Below are 21,582 nucleotides of genomic sequence, written 5' to 3' on the forward strand. Positions count from 1 at the left end.
ATGCAGAGTTGTTGCCAACGGTAGAATCATTGGAGCCAATCGTAAAGTCTAAGTTAGGCACATTCATTGCAATGGGTCTACTCTGAGTAAAGCGAAGTAAAACTGCTCAGATGATGAGGTTTTTATTGGAGCGGGGGACCAGGAGTGAGTTTTTATGTGAAAGGACATTGAGGGCATTCTCGGTGGTGGTGCCCACCCTGTGGAACACTCTCCCATCAGATGACAAGGAAATAAACAACTACCTGACTTTTAGAAGACATCTGAAGGCGGTCCTGTTTAGCGATTTTTCAAATGTTTTCTTGCTTTTTATTATTACTAATATTATGTTGGGCAGGGTATAATAATAATAATAATAATAATAATAATAATAATAATAATAATAATAATAATAATAAATTACCAGCTTGCATCTTTGCATCATTGGGTGGGTCTTCAATATTCTAGCCAAAAATAAAAGAAGCTGCCTTCTGCACACCCCCTGGACTAAATAATCAAATCTAGCACAACATTTCCATTAGATGAACCTTCCCTTCATGACCACAAGAGGGCAATAGAGATTAAAACAAAACAGATTTTTTTTAAAAAAAAAAAAAAAAAAACTTCAGCACAATTGTCATCCCGCGTTGAAAGCATGTGGGAAACAGACTGAGCTGCTTCCGCAACTCCCCACATAAAAAGCAGAGCGAAAAGGAACATGCCATGCCAGCCTCTCTTTGTTGTTGATTTTTCCTTTCCCCCAGAACACCATTCAGTTATGCAATAAACATGCAGCGATTACTTTCCTATTTCCAGAGGGGCAGCTGTGTCCAGTGTCTGTCGGTTGCAGCCCAGGAGTCTTCTGGCAGCTTATAAAATAATGCCAAATAATAATATTGCATAACCTCATATGGTCTGCAGGTCCACAAGAACACATGTGCGTGGGTGGCTGGGGTTGGAAACAGACGTCAGAAGGAAAGGAAATGCAGGAGAGTCGAGATGGTGATAATAACCACATTAATAACACCGGTATTCTAAAGCAAGGGACGTGGGTGGCGCTGTGGGTTAAACCACAGGGCCTAGGACTTGCCAATCAAAAGGTCGGCGGTTCGAATCCCCGCGATGGGGTGAGCTCCCGTCGCTCGGTCCCTGCTCCTGCCAACCTAGCAGTTCGAAAGCACGTCAAAGTGCAAGTAGATAAATAGGTACTGCTCTGGCGGGAAGGTAAACGGCATTTCCGTGCACTGCTCTGGTTTGCCAGAAGCGGCTTAGTCATGCTGGCCACATGACCTGGAAGCTGTATGCCAGCTCCCTCAGCCAATAAAGCAAGATGAGCGCCGCAACCCCAGAGTCGTCCGCGACTGGACCTAATGGTCAGGGGTCCTTTACCTTTACTCCCATAGAGACTACCTTACATTGCGTCTAAAACTAAAATCGCATTTGAATAGAAACTGTTTCTCAGGAGGCTTGTCCTAGTCTTTATAACCCTGCACCTTCTTCCAGAAGGCAGAAGCTGAAAGAGATCCTGCGCTATCTCTGCAGCTTTCTTATGTCACCCGGAAGCATAGATTTGATCCAAGGTAGGGAGAGTGCACCCAATTATTCTCTCCGCAGTCTTTACAACCCTGGACAGCATTGTTTTTTCCCTGTCCGTTCAACCAATGTGGATGGCTTTCAAAAGGGGTTAGACGAAGTCACAGAAGAAAAGATATCCATGACTACCAGCCACAATGGGCTGTATACTCCTTCCAGTGTTAGAGGCAGTGTTGCTCCAAACAGGAGTAGCTGGGAAGCAAGTGGGGAGACGGCTGTTGCACTCAGGCCCTGTTTGGGGGGCTTCCTATAGGTGTCTGGTTAGCCACTGCAACAGCAGGATCCTGGAATAGGTGGGTCTTTGGCCTAATCCCATAGGGCTTTTCTAGACCCTCCAAGTGTCTCTATTTTCCAGGGACAGCCCCAAATTTACAGAAGCCATCCCAGTTTCTGATTTGATCGTGGAATGTCTCGATTTTCCTTAGGACGTCCCTATTTTCATCAGTAAATGTTGGAGGGTTTGGATTTATGCAACCCCCCAAGCCATCTGAAGGCAGCCCTGTATAAGGGAGCTTTCAAATGTTTAATGTTTTATTGTGGTTTTTATATATGTTGAAGCTGCCCAAAGTGGCTGGGGCAACCCAGTCAGAATGGCAGGGAATAATAATAATAATAATAATAATAATAATAATAATGGAATAAAGGTAAAGGTAAAGGGACCCCTGACAATTAAGTCCAGTCGTGAATGACTCTGGAGTTGCCGTGCTCATCTCGCTTTACAGGCCGAAGGAGCTGGAGTTTGTCCGCTTCCGCAGACAGTTTTTCCGGGTCATGTGGCCAGCATGACTAAGCTGCTTCTGGTGCAACGGAACACCGACACCAGAGCAATGCACGCAAACGCCGTTTACCTTCCCGCTAGAGCAGTACCTATTTATCTGCTCGCATTGCATGCTTTTGAACTGCTAGGTTGGCAGGAGCAGGGACTGAACAACGGGAGCTCACCCCGTCATGGGGATTCAAACTGCCGACCTTTCGATCAGCAAGCCCAAGCGGCACAGTGGTATAACCCACAGCGCCACCTGCAATAGGACATCCCTATTTTCATTGGAGAAATGTTGGAGGGTATGCACTTCTTACATTCTGAAATCTGGCCAAACACTAGCCAGGATACGTCCTGCTCTGCTCTTTTATAAAACTTTTCCCTTTCTTTTAAAATTCGTCCTAGGCCGTGTGTGCACAATATATCTAGCCAAGCTTGCCTTGCTGCAAGGCCGATCCCACAATGCATTGTGGAGAGAAGACAGCACACTGCTAGGCGCTGGCACTTGACTTGAGCCATGCTTTTAAAAATCTAGCATTTGTCACTTAAGAATTTCTACACGCTCTGTAATTATCACAAGTAGCCACTAGGGGTCAGCATCAAGCTCATGTGTCTACAAGAACTGGGATCTGTGCATGTCTCTGGGTGCGCACACCATCAAGAGCACTGTTGGATCCCTATGAGAAAGAAAAGGAGTAAAATAGCCAACCAGTATGTAGCTCATTCAAGTTATTAATATTAACCTCTGGAAAGGTGGGTCAGTATTTGTCAGTTTGCATTTCTTAGTGCAGAAAGTATTGGTCTGGTGTGTAGAGATCTTTCCTATTCTACTTAATTCAAGAGGCTTCTGGGAGCTTCTCTGTGTGAAAGAAACAAGCAGAAGGTTCATGATGTTTGAGTTATACCTTCAGAGAAGCTGAGTACAGCTGGCTTAAACAGGTTCTCCTATCTGTTACCTTTCAGTCAAGGTCATGCTGACCATAAGAGGAAGGCCAAATTTATGGTATGGCAAGAAAAAGGTCCATAAAGGATGTGGAAACCACATATTTCGAAGATCTCTTATTGAAATCTGGGATAGGTATAAAAACCTCTTGGAACCAAAAACACCGCATTGGTTGTCTCCATTAGAAATGATGTGTATAAAAAAGGTCAATATGAGTGGGAAGTGGATAACATATAGGGAATTAGCAATCAAAGAAGGAGGAAAATGGAAACTGAAACCATACGAAGAAGTGAAAGGGTATGTTAATGATTGGTTACATTATTATCAGGTGAATGAAGTGTTTAAACAAGATATCAAAGAAAATGGTTATTGTAAGTTTAAGTTAAGTCTGCTGCAACTGGACTTCTTATGGACAGGGCCGATTCTGCATGTATTGGATTTGTGACCATTGTGCTCATTTGCCTTCAGTAGCAGTAAAGCTCTGTTGGATGAAATACAATCGCCTCTGGTCTGTTTTGGGGGAATCCTGTGAAGTGTTTAAGTTTTTACTCTGCTAACTATACATTGGAGTTATACTCTGGATCAATACTGAGTAGAACTCTATGACAATATTAACTCCAGCAAAGACAACCGAAAAAGGTTACACAGCACACACCAAAGAAATGTGCAAGTCTAAAATCAGAGATGGCCCCAACATTGCCGTGAAGTATGGGTGGCAAAATGTGAATTTGCTGCAGCACAAAAGCACCATATAATATCAGAGTGAGACTTACAAAAACCTTTGTACTATGGAGTGTTTCTTTTGAACATCCTCACCACTTCATTCCATTCTCCCCCCCCCCCCCCATTTTATCTGTTCCCCGCAACCACAACCCCACAGCAGCATTTTGTGACCAGTAAGCACACTCTGTCCTTATTTAGCTGCTTTTGGAGGATTCCCCTTACTTCCACCCCCACATTTCTATCTACTTCTGCAAACATACAATTTCATTAGATGTTCATTTTCCCAAGGGTAAATCTTGTGAGATTTAACAGGCACTAAGTTGCAAAATATATTTGCTGGGTCCTATAGGTTTTGTTCTTGCTTTCCTTTGGATGGAATGACTTGGTCTCCTTCCATTCCTTCCTTCCTTCCTTCCTTCCTTCCTTCCTTCCTTCCTTCCTTCCTCCCTTCCCTTCCCTTCCCTTCCCTTCCCTTCCCGTTTTAACTCTTTTTCACCACATGGTGGCACAAGAATAGAAGCATTAAAGGAAGGAGCTCTTAGCAGTGATGATGGGGGCAAAGTACCTTTAAACTCACCCTAAAATCGCACCTGAGCAAAGAGTGGGTTGCTTCCAACTCACTTATACTCAGAGTAGACCCACACTGAAAGTTCAGGTGCATTATTTTGAATGGGTCTCCTCTGAGTGGGACTAACACTGGATACAGAGGCAGCTCTAGGGAACAAAAATGGAGCATTTCCACAACTGCTTCATAGGACAAGACCTACCCAAGAAAAGTTGCTGTGCTCATTGGGCCTCACACACCTGTGCAGATCCTGCCCCCCCCCCAATAAGGAGTTAACTCCACTTGCTTTGTGTGATTTACTGCTGGCTCGCTCCTGACACTGAGGGCTGCATTTCCTCACAGGCAACCTTTCGGGGGCCGCATGTCGATGGTGGGTGGGGTTAGAGGCAAGAGGAGGCAGAACAACAGAGACACCTCCTCCCTGTCTATTTTGCTGTTGTTGTTTAGTCGTGTCCGACTCTTCATGGCCCCATGGACCAGAGCATGCCAGGCACTCCTGTCTTCTCCCTTTCTAGGTGACATTCCACCCATAATTTTGACATTCCACCCATACGAAAGCTTCTACAGGCACACAAATCGATACAGCCAGGCAAAAGCACTCAAGGGGCAGGATCAGGAGAGATGTGTGGCTGGGTTGTGGCCTTGGAAGAGTCCCAAGGGCCTGATAGAAAAGCCTCAAGGGCCAGAGCCTGAGTTTCCCCATTCTTGACATATAGGTTGGATGTGTACAAAATCATGTCTGTAACTTTGCTACACATCTCTAAGAAGCCATTTCTTCCCTCTTTTTTTCCTCAAGAGCATTTCTGAAAGTCGTGATCGGAATGATGTTAGGCGGTTCAGATTCTTGATTCTGCAAGCACACGACAAAGCTTTCCAGATGCTGGAAATGCCATCAGGTGGGGCTTTGATGCTCCTCAATTAGCAGCTGCCTCTACCTCTGACATTTCCCTTCGCCAGCCAAGCAATGCAGCCACTTTCAAATGCAAAGCAAGGACTTGAGAGTCAGGCTGCCTTGCTAAGAGTTTCTGGGTGCAGAGATAGGGAACCTGTGATCATTCAGAAGCGGGTGGATTCCAACTCCCAGCAGACCCAGCCAACATGGCCAATGGTCAGGGATGATGGGTGTTGAAGTCCATAAACATCTGGAAGGCCAAAGTTTTCCCTAGCCCTGCCATATAGGGCTAAATTGAAAATAAAAAAATAAAAATAAAATTGTTTTTGCTCATGGCTGCATACACCCCACACATTTAAAGCACATACTTCTGCCCAAAGAATCATGGGAACTACAACCTACCCCTTACAAAACTACAATTTCCAGCACTCTTAACAAACTACAGTTCCCATGATTCTTGGGAGCCTGGGAGCCAGGTAGAGGGAGACAAAATTATGGGACACAGCATAAAGCACCCAGGTCCATCCCCCCCCCCCCCCGCAACTCTGGATTCTACATCACGTAGTTCACCAAATCTTTCATGGTGGTCTTGTGCTGGTCTTAGTGTGGGAATGTTGCAAAAAGGTGGGAGAGGATATATTGATTAAATATTATCTCTCCTCACTCACGCTTGTACAGTAAGTAGCAGAACACATTCCCTTGCACATTGCTGGAACCTAGTTAATGGATTCATGAGTATCATTTGAGTTAAGCAATCCAGTCTGGCTTGTCCAGTCTGGCTTGTTCCTGGTAAGTTTCCCCTTACGTTTCCCTCTTAAAATAATAATACAACAGTCTTCATTAAAAGCAACAGTAAAGTTCACTTACATTCAGTTCACAGTAGTTTTCTGAAGGCAGGCTTTAGCTTATAGTTGCAGTTACATTTATAGAAATACAAAGTGTGGCTTCATCCTGTGTAGGGATGAGCAATGTGCTGCTGGCTTAGAGCCAGCAGAGAGCAAAAGAGCGTAAGTAGCCAAAAAGAGTCAAAGAGACAAGAGGAAGATGGCTGTGTGATTGGCCCTTTTATAGGGTCTGCCAGGGTCACGCCCATCTACCTGGTCACACACAGAGAGGATGCTCCAGACCAGGTATGACAGGAAGTCCTCCTGGCTGGAGCAACATTCCCCTGTTTGTCCACTCTGGGCAAACAGGAAATGCTGTATTTGACTGCTTCAGTGATGTTACATCCCACAGAAACCCATTTTAGTTTAGCATCACCAAGTGCGGAATTCAAATTAAAGCCGAGAATTGGAAGGGGGCACCTGGAAGCCAATCTGCTTCAGGGTGCGGCAAGGTTGCCTTAACCTCTGGGCCACGTTGCAGAAGAATGAGCTGGTCTAGGGGCACAGCTGAAAATTTCTTGCAAGGCACCCTAGACAGCGAGGCAGAAGCCGGCCAGCCAGCCACGGGTGTCCAATTGAGTCAAACAGCTGTCTCTTCCATCTGCCAGAGGTCTGGACCAACAGGCTCCCCACACACACAATGTTTAAGGGGGAGGAGAGACCTGCCAGAAGCCAGGGCCCAGGAGCCGTTTTATGGGGAGCGGCTATCCTCTTAAAGGCTATCGACTCACTCCGGTCCCTGCTGCCGCCTCGCAGCGGGGACTTGCCTCCTGCCAGCCCGAGCAGCAACTCAGCTCCACTCAGCCTGCAGGAGACAAAGCAGCTAATTAATAACAGTTCTCTGCAAGCTCAGCATGGGGAGCGAGGCTTCTGGGAGGGTTGCGTGAAGAAGCCTCCTCTGGTAGGGAACATGCGCACACCCCCCAACCTCCTCTTCCTGGAAGCCAGGAATTCACTTAACTGGGCTAAGCAGGGCTGCAGCCTTCATGTCCCTTACGGGATAGATGGACCCCATCTGGTCTCTGCGTTGATTTGCATCAAAAATAGATCACGCTAACGACAGAGCCGCCCCTTTGCTTCCATAACGAGGCCGCAAAGTCCTCAGCTGACAACAGCCTGATGTCTTAACCTCTGTTCCCCCTCTCTGTTCAGCGGAAGTTGCCTTACGCCAGCTCGGGTTCTTTGTCCACCTAGGCCTGGTAGAGCCTGTTCTGACTGGCAGCAGCTCCCCAAGGTCCCAGTTCAAATGGGGACCTCTATGCATGCAGAGCAGCTGCTCTGCCAAGAAAGGAACGGCTGCTTGGGCATCCCAGGAGAGGTTGTGCGTCCACAAAAGAAGACAACAAAAGAGGACACCTATCTGAGCAATTTATCTCAGCTGATTTGTACATACTGTAATTCAAATAGGAATACAGTACATCTCACCACAGTGGGGTGCAAGTCTGGGACCAGAGTGCCTGTTCAATATGCTGCCCCAGGGCCCACTCTGGATGACCAAGGAGAAAAGAAATGTCTCTCTTTTTCAGCAGCAGCATCAAGAAGGAAGATGACAATCATAGGACTCTAGGATTCAGGACAGGGACCTTGGCAGGCAACTGACTATGTTCTTCTATACAAATAAGTATCCCAAGTTTTCTCATGTCATTTGTATATCACAAAAATAGCATAATAAATGTGGAAGAACATCTACAACATATGGTTCATTATTAGTGTTCAATGTGTTTCTTGGTTCATGAATTGGTTTAAACAATTAGGAAGGAAAGAGGGGAAAGAGGGGGAGGGGGATTGTAAGTGGGGTCAGGTGGTTATGCTTCTCTACTTCTACTTAGTGTATGTGTGGGGTTTTGTGTCAGCATTACCTGTGTGGGTTCTCTTACTATTCGCTTGTTGTGTTTCCTTGGTGGTGAGAGAGGTTAGGGGTGGTGTAGGGTGTGGTTGGTTGTCTTTGGTTGGCTGTAGTGAGAATTGTTTTTGTGTGTGAGTGTGGTAAAAATGCTGTTTACCTTCCCACCGGAGCAGTACCTATTTATCTACTTGCACTTTGACGTGCTTTCAAACTGCTAGGTTGGCAGGAGCAGGGACTGAGCAATGGGAGCTCACCCCGTCGCGGGGATTCAAACCGCCGACCTTCTGATCGGCAAGTCCTAAGCTCTGTGGTTTAACCTACAGCGCCACCCGCATCCTTATGAGTGGGGTAGGAGTGTGTATTTTTGAATCAGGTTAGCCAGATTGATCCGTACGCTGTCGGCAGATTTTTGTCGTTGTCTTGTTGGGCTGTTTATGTGATGAAGGGAAACCATACTGCAGTGAAGGCGCCTTCTTCTGTTTGTCCCCGTGTCAGTTTCAGTTTTTGGGTTAGTTTTTGGCACCTGACAATGTTGATCCCCACTTCCAACCCTGCTTGCAACAATGCCCTAAATCAGAGGTGCTTAAAAGTTCTCCCAAATCCACTGGCCTTTTTTTCACATTTGCACAGGGGATGGGCTGTGTGGTTCAGCAGGAGAGCACATCCTTTGTGTGTGAAAGGTCCCAGGTCCAGTCCCCAGAATCTCCAGTTAAGGCTGGTGAAAAGACCCACAGAGAGTCCCTCCCAGTCACTGTAGACCGGAGATGTTAAACCTTAGGCCTGGAGCCTTAATGCACCCCTCCAGCTGGCCCTTGTGATCCTGCCCTGGCCCTATCCCTCGTAAGCTTTGCTTTTTGGCCGAGTTTTGTCTCTGGAAAGCCTCAGAGTTAGCCATTATCTCTTGACAGGTGATGTCCTAATCTCATGGAGGCCCCACCTCAGCGGGATCCGTATGGATCAGCTGATTCCCGCTGGCTGCACTCCAGTGAGAGGGGGCCTGTTTCTAAGGCAATGACAAAACAGCCCTCTCCGGGAGTCAAGGGGAGGATGCTGTCACTCACAGGCTGCCCAGCTAATAGCTGTCAATCACGGACAAGCCTTTCCTTTTAAAAGCCACTACCAATTATGCAACCTTCCTAGGACCACCCTGGCATCTCCAGCTGTGTCAACGCATCAGAAGTAGAAATGTGGCTTTTTAAAACCATATGCAAAAGTCTTTTAATGTCCCTGCTGCTGGGGGGGGTGCCTATATCCCCCATAAAGCAGGGCATCAAGCCGCCCTCAGAAACACATAGGCAGTAAACCAGATGTAGGGAACTTCTCCCCCCCCCCCATGTTGCCGAACAACAACTCCCATCAGCCCCAGCAAGCACGGCCAATGGTCAGGGGCAATGGGAGTTTTAATCCAGCAACATCTGGGGGAACAAAGGCTCCCCACGCCTGCAGTAAACCAACATCTGCAAGAGCTCCGTAAAGCAACCGCTGCTGCGAAGGGGGTGAAGCGCATCAGAGTCGTCGTCCCAGATGTGTTGGACTACAACTCCCATCAGCCATTCCACCCAGCGTGGCCAGTGGTCAGGGTGATGGGAATTGTAGTCCAAAACATCCGGAGGCCAACCAGTTGGGGAAGGCTAGATTGGAGCAGTGGGTGCACAAACAGGGCTGTGCGCTCGGGTTTGGAAATGTTAGTGGCTGATAAAGCATCTCTGGTTTGGGGGTAGGGAGGTGTTGGTCAGGTGGCCATCTGATTTGCACAGCCATTAAAGATGGAACCATTTCTTTTGCGGCGGAAGAGTTTTTGTTTATTTGATAGAATTGTAGAGTTCATAGCCCAACCTCCTGCAATGCAGGCTGAAAAGGAGTAGCGTACTTAAGGCCATCTCATGACCACGTGGCAGAGGCAGGATTCGAACCTCATCCGCAGCTCACTGTCTTAGGCTGTGTGCACACCATACACGTTTAAAGCACATCTCCTGCCCCCTCCAAGAATCCTGGGAACTGCAGATTGTTAGTGGCGTTTGTCTATGCTAATCGGAAGCCGCACCTTGGTTTCCGAACATTTTGGAAGCCGAACAGACTTATGGAACGGATTCTGTTTGACTTCCAAGGTACGACTGTATATGGACATTTGTTCATCAAAGCGAAATTCCACTCCGGAGCAGGGGTGCCAACTTGAATAAAATATCTGGGGAGGGGGTGCAGGTAAGCCCCGCCCCACATAACTGATTACATGACATGGCACACTGACGCACAATTTGAATGGCAATGCCCATCAACTTTGAGAGGCCCAGCCCCCCCCCCCCAATACAGTGGTACCTCTGGTTGCGAACAGGATCTGTTCTGGAGGCCTGTTCGCAACATGAAAAGAGTGCAACCCGCAGCGGCGCATCTGCGCACACACGGGTTGCGATTCGCTGCTTCTGCACATGCGTGTGATGTCATTTTGCACTTCTGCGCATACGCAAGTGGCGAAACCTGGAAGTAACCCTTTCCGGTACTTCTGGGTCGCCGTGGGACGTAACATGAAAGAACGTAACATGAAGCGGACGTAACATGAGGTATGACTGTATTTTATTGGCCGGGGGGGGGGGGGCAAGGGACCTTGACTCATAGGAGTTGGCTCCTGAGCTCTGGAGGACCCAGAACCAAACTTGTTGCAGGCAGAAGTGGGGGCTCAAGCCCATTCACCACCCCACCCCACACAGAGCCTTCCTGCCCTTCCTTCTTCCTCCCCTAAAGACAGCCGTTTCCCCGCACAGCTCCTGCTTCTCCTGATTGCCAAATCACCCTGATAAATAGCTTATGCTAATGGGGCAGATTCAAAGCAGAGGGAAAGTGCCAGCGCTCATAAAGCCGCCTCATCTCCCTGTGCAGTGCAGCAGTCCTGCTGCTTATGCAGTACACGCTCCATGCATAAAGATTTTCCGCCCCTTTGGAGCCTGTTCTGATGCTCCACGCTAAGCATAGAGGCAGCTCATTAGGAGGCAGCAGGGTCTGGCTCGAAGCCTCCCTGCCTCTCGCTGTTTCGAACGCACCTTTTATTTACTGGCGCACTCCATCTGCTTTCAGTTGCGGGGGTGAGTGAGAGAGAGAAAGGGTAAGGGGTTCTGACGGACTATTAAAGTGGTATTAAGTCACAAATTAGGCTTGCAGCTCAGTAGCAGAGCACCGGCTTCACATGCCATAAGGTAAAGGACCCCCTGACAGTTAAGTCCAGTTGCAAACGACTCTGGGGTTGCGGCGCTCATCTCTCTTTACTGGCCGAGGGAGCCGACATTTGTCCACAGACAGTTTTTCCAGGTCATGTGGCCAGCATGACTAAGTGAAACCAGAGCAGTGCACAGAAATGCTGTTTACCTTCCCACCGGAGCGTTACCTATTTATCTACTTGCACTGGCGTGCTTTCAAACTGCTAGGTTGGCAGGAGCTGGGACTGAACAACGGGAGCTCACCCCATCGCGCGGATTCGAACCACCAACCCTCTGATCGACAAGCCCAAGAGGCTCAGTGGTTTAGACCACAGTGCCACCCACGTCCCATTCGCATGCCATACCCTCCAACATTTCTCCGATGAAAATAGGGAGCATCCCATTCCATAATGATAATTTTACCATTTATACCCCACACATCTTTTGGGGTTGCTCCAACACTCTGGGCAGCTTCTGACATACCGTATTGGCCCAAATATAAGACACACCCACAAATAAGCCGCACCTTTAAATTTGAAGGCTTATTTGTGGGTGCCACCCACCTCCCGGCACCACCACCCAGGCGGGGGGGATGGCCGGTGCCAGTGCTCGGTTCCAAGCACACTTCGCACCCACCTCCTGGCACTACCTCCCCAAGCCGTCGCCGGCCGCCCCATCCCCCGTTCGGAGCAGTAGTGTCAGGAGGCAGGCGTGCAGTGCTCAGTTCCAAATATAAGCCACACTTTAACTTTTCACAGCTGGAATTGGGGGGGGGGGAGTGTGGCTTACATCCGGGCCAATACGGTATATATAAACATAATACAACATTTATTTATTTTTAATTCCCTATTCAGAATTGCCTTCAGACAGCTCGGGGGTTGGATAACTCCACACCCTCCAACATTTCTGCCATGAAAATAGGGACATCCTAAGGGAAAGCGGGTGCGGGTGGCGCTGTGGGTTAAACCACAGAGCCTAGGACTTGCAGATCAGAAGGTTGGCGGTTCGAATCTCTGAGACGGGGTGAGCTCCCGTTGCTCGGTCCCAGCTCCTGCCAACCTAGCAGTTCAAAAGCACCTCAAAGTGCAAGTAGATAAATAGGTACCGGCGTTTCCGTGTGCTGCTCTGGTTCTCCAGAAGCGGCTTAGTCATGCTGGCCACATGACCCGGAAGCTGTACACCGGCTCCCTCGGCCAATAAAGTGAGATGAGTGCCGCAACCCCAGAGTCAGTCACAACTGGACCTAATGGTCAGGGGTCCCTTTACCTCTACCTTTAAGGGAAAGCAGGACATTCCTGGATCAAATCAGAAACCAGGGCGGCTTCTCTAAATTAGGGACATCCCTGGAACACTTGGAGGGTCTGGCATGCTCAAGTTCCCAGTTTCAATCTCCATTTAGGGCTGCAAAAGACCCCTGAACTTCTGGACAGCAGCCAACAGTCGGTGTAGACCAGTGTTTCCCAACCGGTGTTCCGCGGCACACTAGTGTGCCGCAAGACGTTGCCTGGTGTGCCGTGGGAGGGAGGCGGGCGAGTCCGGCGGTGAGAGGCGGGGCGGTGGCGGCGGCGAGCACACGCGGGGCGGCGAGCGAGCTCCCTCCCAAATCCCATCGCCGCTCGCTTCGGCCGGCTGCCCCGTGCCGCCGCCCCAAGCCTCGCGCGCCCAGCGGGAGCTCCTGCCGGGCGCGCAAGGCTTGCAGACACTCGCCCGAAGCACGGGGAGCCCTCCGGAGGGCTCCGCGTGCTTCGGGCAACAGGCTGCCGCCCCAAGCCTTGCGCGCCTGGCGGGAGCTCCTGCTGGGCGCGCAAGGCTTGCAGACACTCGCCGAAGCACGGGGCACCCTCCGGAGGGCTCCGCGTGCTTCGGGCAACAGGCTGCCGCCCCAAGCCTTGCGCGCCTGGCGGGAGCTCCTGCCGGGCGCGCAAGGCTTGCAGACACTCGCCCGAAGCACGGGGAGCCCTCCGGAGGGCTCCCTGTGCTTCGGGCAACAGGCTGCCGCCTCAAGCCTTGCGCGCCCAGCGGGAGCTCCTGCCGGGCGCGCAAGGCTTGCAAACACTCGCCCGAAGCACGGGGAGCCCTCCGGAGGGCTCCCTGTGCTTCGGGCAACAGGCTGCCGCCCCAAGCCTTGCGCGCTGGGCGGGAGCTCCTGCCGGGCGCGCAAGGCTTGCGGACAGCTTCCTGAAGCCTGGAGAGCAAGAGGGGTCAGTGCGCACCGATGCCTCTTGCTCTCCAGGCTTCAGTGAAAGCCTGCATTCGCCCCATAGGACGCACACACATTTCCCCTTTATTTTTGGAGGGGAAAAAGTGCGTCCTATGGGGCGAAAAATACGGTACTTTCTTTGTGTTTATTTGATGCCTATTAAAGAGAGTTACTTTATATATAGTCAATATAGGCACAGAGTTAATTTTTTAAACATTTTCTAATGGTGGTGTGCCTCGAGATTTTTTTCATGAAACAAGTGTGCCTTTGCCCAAAAAAGGTTGGGAAACACTGGTGTAGACGGTAGGAAGCCAGACCACCAACAGTTTAATGCAGCTTCTTTGACTCCTATGTCAAGGCAGACACTGGAGTCCAGGGCCCCATTCTGCAGAACAAGCAGGTGGGTCCACAAATGCAAAAGGGGAAGGGCGTGCTATGTTTTGATGCAAAATAAAAGACCATTGAGCCCAGGGTCTAAGGTCACCTCCAGACGGGCTATTTACGGAACATTCATCCTGCACAACGCTTGGTGGCAGCAATTAAACTTGCTCTTGAGGCAAGGGCCACTACATTAGCCAGTAGGAACCAGTATTTACATTATTTCTTCAGCAGGTAGGAATCAGTATTTAATTATTTGTTTGTTGCATTTGTACACAGCCAGGTTCCCTGGAGCGTTGCAAGCCATTGAAATGCAATCAAAAAATTAGACACTCAAACCAATTACAAATAAAGCAGGACAGGGGGGTGGGAATACACAACAGCTAAAGCTAACTGAGAAGCAGCCAGGGGAATAAAATAGTGCAAGAATCTAAAGAGACTTCGTAGATGTACCCATTATAATGAAAAGTCCATGGAGAGGTGTACCTGGCACTTGAAGATGATAGTGTGGGGCTCTCTGGGGAGGGCATTCTATCAGGTCAACTGGTGTCAGGATAGAATGCTAGACTGTAAATCTCAGAAGATGAATCTTGCACAGAGGCATCATTCAGGAAAGATGATTGTTCTTACCAGGCCAGCTTTGAATGCTGAGAGAGAATGCAAGTATTTGAACATAGGGCAGCTAAACAGATCTGCTGGCACAAGGACTTTTGGCTATGCAAAAGAGCTTCGCCTCCCCTCTCCCCATGTGCCCCCCTAAATGTGCCCCATTTGTGAAAGGGAGGGAAATCCTTGCATTAGCAGGTCTATTTAGTTGGATGCCACCCATTAGATATATTCTTCCCCCTGTTTACCCTCTCCTCCCATGTCACATTGCTTTCCATTTTAAATTTCCAATTGCAGGTGCCTTGAGGCAGAGACCCATCTTCTTCAAACACCGTGGGCAGGATTAAAAGGTAAAGGTAAAGGGACCCCTGACCATTAGGCCCAGTCATGACCGACTCTGGGGTTGCGGCGCTCATCTCGCTTTACTAGCCGAGGGAGCTGGCGTACAGCTTCTGGGTCCTGTGGCCAGCATGACTAAGCTGCTTCTGGAGAACCAGAGCAGCGCACGGAAACACCATTTACCTTCCCGCCGGAGCAGTAACTTTTTATCTACTTGCACTTTGATGTGCTTTCAAACTGCTAGGTTGGCAGGAGCAGGGACTGAGCAAGGGGAGCTCACCCCGTCACGGGGATTCGAACTGCCAACCTTCTGATCAGCAAGTCCTAGGTTCTGTGGTTTAACCCCTAGCGTAGGATTGTCATGGGCAATTGCATGGTACAGCCACAAGAGGGAGACAGTGACTCATATGGCCATTGCTATCACTTAAAGGGAGCTTATAGGATGAATGGGGCATTTTAACAAGAAATTACATTTGATTGCATTCTTATGTGCTTGCTGCTTGTGTGCATGGCATTTCCTGCCAGTCAAGGAAGCAGCGAATCTGCAAACAAAAGCACCAAGTGCAAAGGAACTAAAACCACTATGGAAAGATTTGTGTTGAGTTCAAGTCGCCTAGTGTACAGAGATGCAGCTTGATACCTAAGGACATTCACGGGCATAAATATACTGGCTAATAAAGCCTCATGAATCTGACAGTGGAAGGAATTAATAAGGCCCAAATGGATGCCAATTAAAGTTGGTTAATTGAAAGTTCAAGACAAGGCGCATTTCGAGCTGAAATAGCCACTGACACAGAGTGCCCAGGGGTGGTAAAAGTAAGTTCTCCATCACTTGCACTTTGAGGATAAAGAATGGACAGCCATCTATAAATACATGAGGCTTTATCCAAACACAATTTAATGAGCTTGATTTACATACTGGGAGGGGGAAGGAATCCATTCAGCTGGACTGAAACACACTGCATTGTCCCAGCGGTCCCTTCTGACTTAAAGATTTGCGATTCTGTGCACTTGCCCTCATTTGCATTAATAACAATACTAATTAATAATGCTAATGAAAAGTGCCTCCTGTTTATGACAGGGAGCCCGAAGGAGGCCAGGGTGAGGTCTCTACTGCACACCAACAGAGAGCAAGTGCTCAGCGTTCAGCTTCATTTACATTTAAAAAGGGACGACTCCGGGAGTGACTGATTCAGTCGGCACAGACTCTGCTCTATTATTTATTTAGCTATTCTTTTACCAGTGACCCTATAATTTCAAGTTTCTCCTTTCTTGCATCATCACATAGACGCACTGTAGCAGATGGCCCACAGGACTTTGAGAAGTCACAGTTTCAGGGCAAACAGGTTGCCCGGCTGAAACGGTGCCCTCCTTCCGGTGATGCCTGCTTGTAAGATCTGTGGGAGCAGGTAGAAATTCTACAGATGAAGGCGGCTTTCCCGCTGCTGCCACAAACAAGCATATACAGTGATGGAAGTGCTACACCTGTTGAATGGTGGTCTGCCACTTCTTACGCACTCTTCGGCCACAGCTATCAGAGCAGCTTACAAAGGCCGGCAGAGAAAAGGAATATCAACAGAAAACAGATTACAAGGGAGTAAGTTAAAAACACCAGCGTGACACTAGCTCTGTACACTCAAACAGCTAAAACAGAGTATTTTTAAATTATTTTTTAAAAAAAGAATCTATTTGAAAGCCAGTTTGCTGGGATGGTGGAGGGACTGAACATAGAATTTTACAGTTGGAAGGGACCAGGAGGGTCTAATAATAATAATAATAATAATAATAATAATAATAATAATAATAATTTTATTTATACCCCACCCTCCATGGCCAGAGCCAGGCTCAGGGCAGCTAACATCAATAAAATTTCAGTAAAAACATAATAAGGGGGGGAAAGAAAAAGAAGAAAACAGGATAAAATACAGGTTAAAATACAATCTAGTGCAACCCCCTGCAATACAGGAATATTTTTGCCCAACTTGGCCTTGAACCCACAACCCCAAGATTAAGAGTGTCATGCTCTACCGGCTGAGCTATCCTGTGAACAGTGACGGATGAAGCACAAGCCATCATTCATCCAGCCCCTCCCTCCTTTCCTTCCATCACCTAGTTTTCATATCTTATTTCAGGGGTGGGGAATCTCAGCCCCAAGGGACAAATCAGTCCTCCATTCCACTCTTCTTGGTGCTTGGGACTCTCCCCTAGGCCACGCCCCCTCTCCCCAGGCCACGCCCCCTCTCCCCAGGCCACCCCCCTCATCGTATCTGCTTCACACCTTCCTTGGATGTTTTTGCCTGGCTAGAAGGAGTCCTTTGACTCTGAGAATGCCTCTGGCTTGCCTAGATGGAGGGCAGAGGTGGGTATCTGGGTATGTGCAGAAGCCAGCCTACTGCAGAAAGGTGAGATTTATGTATGTTGCTCCACCTATGTTTGCCTCTGACTCCGCCTGACATGTGGCCCCTGGAAGGTTTCCCAGAAGGAAATGTGGCCCTCGAGCTGAAAAATGTTCCCCACCCCATTCAATTGCAATTGCACCTGCAACTCTGTCTAAGTGAATGTAACTGAAGCATGCACACATTCCCCCTGCCTTCATTTCTTCTCCCTTTCCCTGTTTCCCCCTTGTCAAATTTTAAGCATAGATGATGCTCTATAGGTGGTGGTCATAATAATACACAAGACCTTCTGCAACGTTCACATTCATAATTTTGAAAACAACTTGTGTGTTCTTTGTGTCATGTTACTTAATAACTCTGCCCATGGTGGGACAAACATCAACATTTCTAAACTGCCTTTCAGTCTCACCTGGCATTTCCCTTCTGTATCTGGGATGGGGCGATTTGCAGAGCTTTACATAAGACATTCCTAGTCCAACCACATGATGTGCCTACACACTGCAGGGCACAAGATTTGGCACCAAAAGCAGGTTTTTAAACCTTGGGAATATTGGCTTTCATTCCGGATTTGGAAACAAAAGAAACAATATCCCTAACCCATGAGGTTCTCAATACAGGTTTGAAAATAGTTTGGCAAGGCATGATGACATTTTATAAGCAATGGGAAGGTTGCCCAGTGGCCTTCTCCTTCCCCATCACAGGTGTGAACTAGCATTGTCAGGTAGGGCTTAGCCTTCTCCCGGACATGCTCATTTTCTTTGTTCAGTTGGGGAACCAATTCCCACTCCATCCCAGTGTGTAAGCCCAGACCCAGCGTCACCACTTCAAACAGTTGTGTGAATCTGACAACTACTGGGCAGTGATGGCACATTCCTGCAGGCGGGAAACTTGAGATTTGGAATGGTGCTTCTAACAGGAGGGAAGGAAACTGCAGAGTTTGACAGCTCACTAATTACCGTAACTGCAATACATTACTGAGGAATGCGTGGACTTTGCTCAATTAACCAAGATGGAAAAAGCATAGACATGTTCAAGTACTTAATTCCTAGAAAGCACACAGTGTTTAGAGACTGGATTCTGCAGACCACTTACCTGGACATTGAGGATGCCTGTTGCCATAGAAATAAGGACCCCTGCTTTGTTTGAAAGAATAATTGATCATGTGCATTTGGTTCATGAAATCATCTGTATTGCATAGATAAAAAGACTAATCGTTTGAATGGGCCAGGAGCCAGCTATACACGAATCCTTCTTTTGGTTTGGCAAATTAAAATAAAATGAAATAAAATACACAATCCCATCACATCTCAGTATGGCAGGAACATGATTTGCATTTTCTCTAAGACTGGGAAGGTATTTCCCTTTCCCCCTTCCTTTAAAGCAAAGATTAGGGAGTCTGTGGCCCTCCAGATATTGTTGGACTAAAACTCTCACCATCCCTGACCACTTACTAGGGTCTGAAGTTAGTACCAGGAATTCCATATTATATGGAGGGGCGAAGTGTCCTCCTCTCTGCTTTAAAGTTGCCACTGTGAGGCATCACATAAGCAGATGTGCAAATCTTATTCGGGTAGCTTGAGTCAAGAGCTTGTCTATTATCAGCAAATAGGCGCAGGTTTGAGAAAAGTTTTCTGGGTGTAATTGCTTGGGCTTGCCTACACAGTCATTCCTGAATTTCCTGAATATCAGTACAGCAAGTCTTTAGGGAAAAGGGCAAGCGGCGCTGTACTTGGTGTTTACCAACCTTTTCCAAGAGAGGGCGCTGGTTGGCCAATTTACAGTTCATATCAGCTGCATGCAGGAAACAACCGCTTAAATAAAACACGCCGAGAGTGACAGCGGGGAGCGCTGCCCGTATCGACATCCTCTAACCCGAAGACGATGCGGCAGCTTATCAGGACACTGCGCATCTTAATAACTAGTCATCATTGCACAGCCATCAGCAGTACCTTTATTCCAGGTCTGGCAATTGCATTCGTGGAACGGGCGCATCTTACGCCACTTAGGGGCTCGCCTATCTGGCAAGTGAGTGGTGCAGAGAGATGCTCTCTGCAGCAGCGCATGGCCACTTAGTGCAAACACGTGCGCTATTCCGACAGGCTCGCCAGGGGGACTCGCCCCGATTGACTGCAGCTGGTTACTGACCGGACACCCGGTGGCAAACCCGGGTTTGCCTCCGTGCAAAGTGTGGAGTGGCTCTAAAACTCCAGTGTGGGAAAGCTCAAGAAAGCACGCACGCCGGCCAAATGCACACCTGGGCAGTGCATGCGCGCAAAATCCTGGGACGCGTGTGTGTGTACACACGGGCACACCTATGCACGCAGCCTAGATGAAATTAGAATAGGAACACGCCAGGATTTCCAGTGACACGCTGGAATCACGTATAAGAAAAGAAATTCCGGAGCTCAAGTTGACCGGAAGACTCTGCCCCCTGATCTCGGACAAGCGTGAAGGGCAGGCTGCAACGGGGGGAGAGGATTGCCCTTTGCACGTGCTCAGAAGCACTTTCGTTTTCATCGGACCTCGGTTGAGAAGCTTGGGATTTGAAACCCGGCAGGAAGTGTCCTACTATGCACCCTTAACTCGGGTCTTATTCCCACGTAAACGTGTAGAGAGTTGCAGCCCTAACTGAAAGTTCTAATGCTTATGGAACTTAGGTGGGGTTTCTTTTGAGTGAAGGCGCATAGGAACTGGGTTTAACTAGGGAATAGATCCCTGCTGCAGTCGCATCTTATGCATGCTGACTCGGAAGTAAGTTCTACTGAGCTCAAGGGGACTTCTTCCCTTGTGCGCGCATAAGATGGTCAGTTGCAATCCTATGCAAATGAATACGAGATCCGTGGGATTTCTTGAGTAAGCGTGCAGAGGACCCCCACCCCCTTCAAATTCATCCTGCTACTAAAGGCACGTCAGGAGGGCTATGCACGATAATGAAGGTCCGGTGGCGAGGGGTGCACATAAGAGTCCCGTGCAGGAAACCAGCAAATCCCACATGCGCCCCAGTAGATGCTCGCACGCGTCCATCTGAACATGGAAAACGCTCCAATTCGCCAGAAACATGTCTGGGAGATGGGTGCGTCTCGTCGACGCGAGTTTGGGGGCAGAGCCAGACGGGCGAACTCAAGATTCCTAGGATGAGACACAGACCCACTGTCCTCTGACACCCTGAGAGACGCAAGCATGTCTGTACGAGCAGCTACGCGCTAGGATCGCCCCGAGTTTCTGCATGGACACTCGTTGGGATGTGGGCTCCCTTCTCCCGCTTTCTAACAGGGCTCAGACGAGGAACATCCTCTCCACACACCCCGGCCCTCAACAATCCTTGCCCCGCCACAACTGGGAACACCCCCATCCCCCGTCCCGCCCCCCTGGCTGGATGCTACAAAGCCCAGCCCTGGTGCATTCACATCACAAGCCCCTGCTGCACATACAGAACCGGACAGGACTTTCTCCCAGGTCGGTGCGTATAGTAGGATCGTTGCCCGAAGCTGAACCCGCTCCCCACGCCGCAAAACCAGCCGCGAGAAAAGAAGCGTGCCGGTGAGCATGCACAGAGTGCCCACGCGTGAGGGGGGGGGAATCACAAACGGCGTTCACACGTTCATTTGGGCTAGGGGGTGATAAGACTTCACGTGGGTGGGGAGAGGAAAGCAAAGCCCCGGGTCTCAATCTCTCTCCCACCTGTGCCCTCCTCCCTCCCCGTATCTCATGTTGGCTCCCCACCCGCATCCCAGAGGTGGGTCGATGGGGGATGCAGCAGCTTTCGGGCCGGTCCCCTCCCGGGCCCCGCCGCCCCTCACCGTTGAGGCTGGTCAGGTTGCCCAGGTCGAGGAGGCTGGGGCTGAGCGCGGCCAGAGCCGAGGAGTTGAGGCCAAGGAGTAGCTCGGACGAGTTGGCCAGGGCGTCGCCGGCCGCCAGCGAGTCGGCGAAGAGGTTCATCTGCAGCAGCGTCTTGAGCAGGTAGCGCAGCATCCTGGCCGCCGCTGCCGCCGCTCCAGCGCTCCGCCGCCTGTGCTGGCATCCGAGCGCACAAGCATCCAGAGCCTCGCCGCTGCTGCCTCTGCGGCGCCGCCGCCGCTGCTGCTCTGCCGCGCCGCTCGCTCTGGTCCCCCTCCTCCTTCTCCTTCTCCTCCTCCTGCCTGCCTTGCCGAGGCTGGGCCGGGCTGGCCGCTCCCCCGGGGGCCGGGCAGGCGGAAAGCAGGTGCCGCCACCAATAAATGTTTAATTATTGGATTAATAACCCTCCCTGGAGACGCAGCGCGCTGCCTCCCTCCCTCCTTCCCTCCCTCGGTC

General features: G+C 49.4%; 1 protein-coding gene across 5 annotated transcripts in view; it reads right to left on the bottom strand.

Annotated features, from left to right (window-relative positions):
- Positions 1-21,276, bottom strand: part of ROBO3 (roundabout guidance receptor 3) — a 334,276-nt gene extending 313,000 nt beyond the window's left edge. For all 5 annotated transcript variants that reach the window (XM_081843253.1, XM_081843252.1, XM_081843251.1 and 2 more), the window contains exon 1: positions 21,090-21,276. In XM_081843253.1, coding sequence (XP_081699379.1) covers positions 21,090-21,261 — 172 coding nt within the window. In that variant the 5' untranslated portion in view covers positions 21,262-21,276. The remainder of the gene's footprint in view (positions 1-21,089) is intronic.
- Between the last annotated feature and the right edge of the window lie 306 nt (positions 21,277-21,582).

This window comes from Podarcis erhardii, assembly GCF_964252035.2.
Source record: "Podarcis erhardii genome assembly, chromosome: 16".
Classification (NCBI taxonomy): Eukaryota; Metazoa; Chordata; class Lepidosauria; order Squamata; family Lacertidae; genus Podarcis; species Podarcis erhardii.